Source organism: Phaethon lepturus, unplaced genomic scaffold (genome assembly GCF_000687285.1).
Source record: "Phaethon lepturus isolate BGI_N335 unplaced genomic scaffold, ASM68728v1 scaffold18983, whole genome shotgun sequence".
Classification (NCBI taxonomy): domain Eukaryota; kingdom Metazoa; phylum Chordata; class Aves; order Phaethontiformes; family Phaethontidae; genus Phaethon; species Phaethon lepturus.
In genome coordinates this window covers 1-2,467 of record NW_010529939.1, presented here as the reverse complement: position 1 = coordinate 2,467, position 2,467 = coordinate 1, and the positions used below count along the sequence as shown (strand labels likewise).

Below are 2,467 nucleotides of genomic sequence, written 5' to 3'. Positions count from 1 at the left end.
TCAGCAGGGAGGAGAGGGCAGAACAAAGAGAACTGGGGGGATTTATGCTAGTGCATGGAGTTAGGCTTGCTGGATGGATGGTTTCAGTAATGTTTTCTGTTGTGAAGTTTTCTTAATGGCATCTTAAGTGATGAGGGTTTTGTTACAGAGCTTTTACAAGATGGGAGGGAGCAGTTGAAGAAGAAATAAAAAGTTTAAAGTTGAGGATGGGTTTAGGTATAAGAAAAGCCTATGCAGGTGTCTAAAACACAGGGATTAGCACTGAGGAGGAGGATTTACTTTCTCTTGAACACTCCTGGTGCTTTGGGGGAAAGGGAGTTACATCCTCAGTGTCTTGTGACAAAGCGAGGTCAAGGCTCTATGCTAAAATTATGGAGGGTAGAGTGGAGAAAATGTGTGCAGTCAGGTGTTCTGAGAATTGCTTCAGCTAGAAGTGGAACTGCTGATACAGCACTTCTGAGCTCAGGCTTCAGCATGTCTTTAACAGAGGGGGGAAAAAAGAGCAACAGGCAATCTGTGTAAGCTACTTAGAATGGAACATAAACTGCTACTGTATATAAATGTCACTTTTTATGTTTTAAACTGGCATAAATAAATATGTTCTTTGAGTAGGTAAAATAACCCAAATAACTCACATAATGTTCCTGATAGTTTCTTAACTCTTTTTGTTGATGAATTAATTTTGTAGCTCATATCCATTGTTTTTCTCAATGCTTCGTGTCGGTTTTGCCTTAGTTTCATATTTGGTCTCTTCTCTGTATAAAATGTATAAATAAATGTATAAATATCTTCCTTTGTTTTTTTCTTTTTTCCTTTTTTTTTTTTTTTAGTCAGTCACTATGAACATAATAGGTAGAACTGCAGAGAGTAAGTGTGTGAATACTGACCACAAAAATTAGTGAATGGACTGGAGAATGAGGAGACATGATGCATGGCTTATTGCTGAGGAACAGCACAGAGGAAAGCTTTTACTCCATAGTTCAAGCTAAAGTAACAGTAAAGAAAAAGGTTGTAGTAGAACTTCAAATATGCAGCAGCAATGCCTATTCTTTATAAAAAGTGGCAACGTGTAACTTGCAAATGTTTCTTGTTATGAAACGCCAAGGATGTAGAAGCTCATTTGTTTGGATAACTTTGGGAAAGCACGCAAAGGCATTGTAGTGCTCATGTAAGAATTACTTCAAAGGGTTGGTGTATGTTTCTAAAATGTTTTTTGATGTCTGATTTCTTAAAAAATATTTACCGTTGTAAGCAGTGTTTAATTTAACTAGCACAATAAAAAGAATTTTAGTAGGATTGGAAATGTTTGTTTAGCCTAGTAGTATAAAGCAAAGCATTTCTCATAGGCAGAATTTCGTATTTATTGAGTATTCTCCCATCCCACTAACACGGGATTCTGGAGTTTTACCAGTTGCATGTTCTATATATGGAAAGTAATATAAATAAATAGTAAATGAACCAGTGAAACTTATTCAAAACGTTTGCATTTTTATTCCTTTATCAGAGTTTCTTTTTCTATTCACATCATGTGATTTTATTTGATCTGTTAATACGAGAAAGTTTATACTTTGTTCTGAAAGTACTTTTGTTTTGTTGGTGGTTTTCTTTTCTTTTTTTCTTTTATAAAAAAATAAGTAAAGGCTGTATAGTTTGACAAAAGTTTCAGTTACCCTAGTGTTGCATGGGAACAATGTTTCTTATGATCACAACAGCATGATTGAGTAGACAATGTTTTAGAGTATATTGACATTCAGTGTTGAATTTTGTGCACATGTTTTTTATTTCGTTGAAAGATCTGCATGTCATTAAAATGTGGTTCATTTTCTTTTCTCATTAGTTCATTTTTTTTCTATGTGAAGACTACTAATTTATTTTAATTTCATTTTCTTATCATTAGATTTATTTTCCTCTGTAGTGACGTGTAGAAGGGTATTTTTGGTATCATTCTTTGAATTTCTCAGGGTATTATGTAACTGATGACAGAAAAAATTTGTTCACATTTGTCGCTTATTTATTGCACATCTCAGTACAATTATAATTTTTCTAATTTGCATGTTACAGAAATGAAGCAAGGACAAGAAAATATTAAATTAAAGAGAGAGAACATAAGCAAACAAGTGGTCATTGACTGAAATAATAATGTGCATGTTGTTTTCCCCCCTTCTCCCTCCTGCATGCAGGGATTTGGTTTCGTAACTTTCGAAAATAGTGCTGATGCGGACAGGGCGAGGGAGAAATTACACGGCACCGTGGTAGAGGGCCGTAAAATCGAGGTGCATGTTCAAAATATTTTCCTTTTCATCTTTTTTATAAATGTCTGCTTCACTCTCATTTGTTGTTTCAGATGCATCATTGGTGTCTTCTGTGTGCTCCCCTTTCCCCTTCCCATTGTTTATATATATATATATTTATATATAAAGAGAGAGAATCTGGCCTTACTTGGGTTTTTTATTATTATTTCTTTTGT

The 2,467-nt window shown here is 34.4% G+C and overlaps 1 protein-coding gene across 1 annotated transcript in view; it reads left to right on the top strand.

Moving 5' to 3' along the window:
* LOC104618496 (RNA binding protein fox-1 homolog 1) overlaps positions 1-2,273 on the top strand; it is a gene marked incomplete at its 3' end in the record, with an annotated part of 47,609 nt that extends 45,336 nt beyond the window's left edge. The window contains exon 4 of the mRNA XM_010284107.1: positions 2,181-2,273. Within this exon, the coding sequence (XP_010282409.1) occupies positions 2,181-2,273 (93 nt within the window). The remainder of the gene's footprint in view (positions 1-2,180) is intronic.
* Positions 2,274-2,467: the final 194 nt, after the last annotated feature.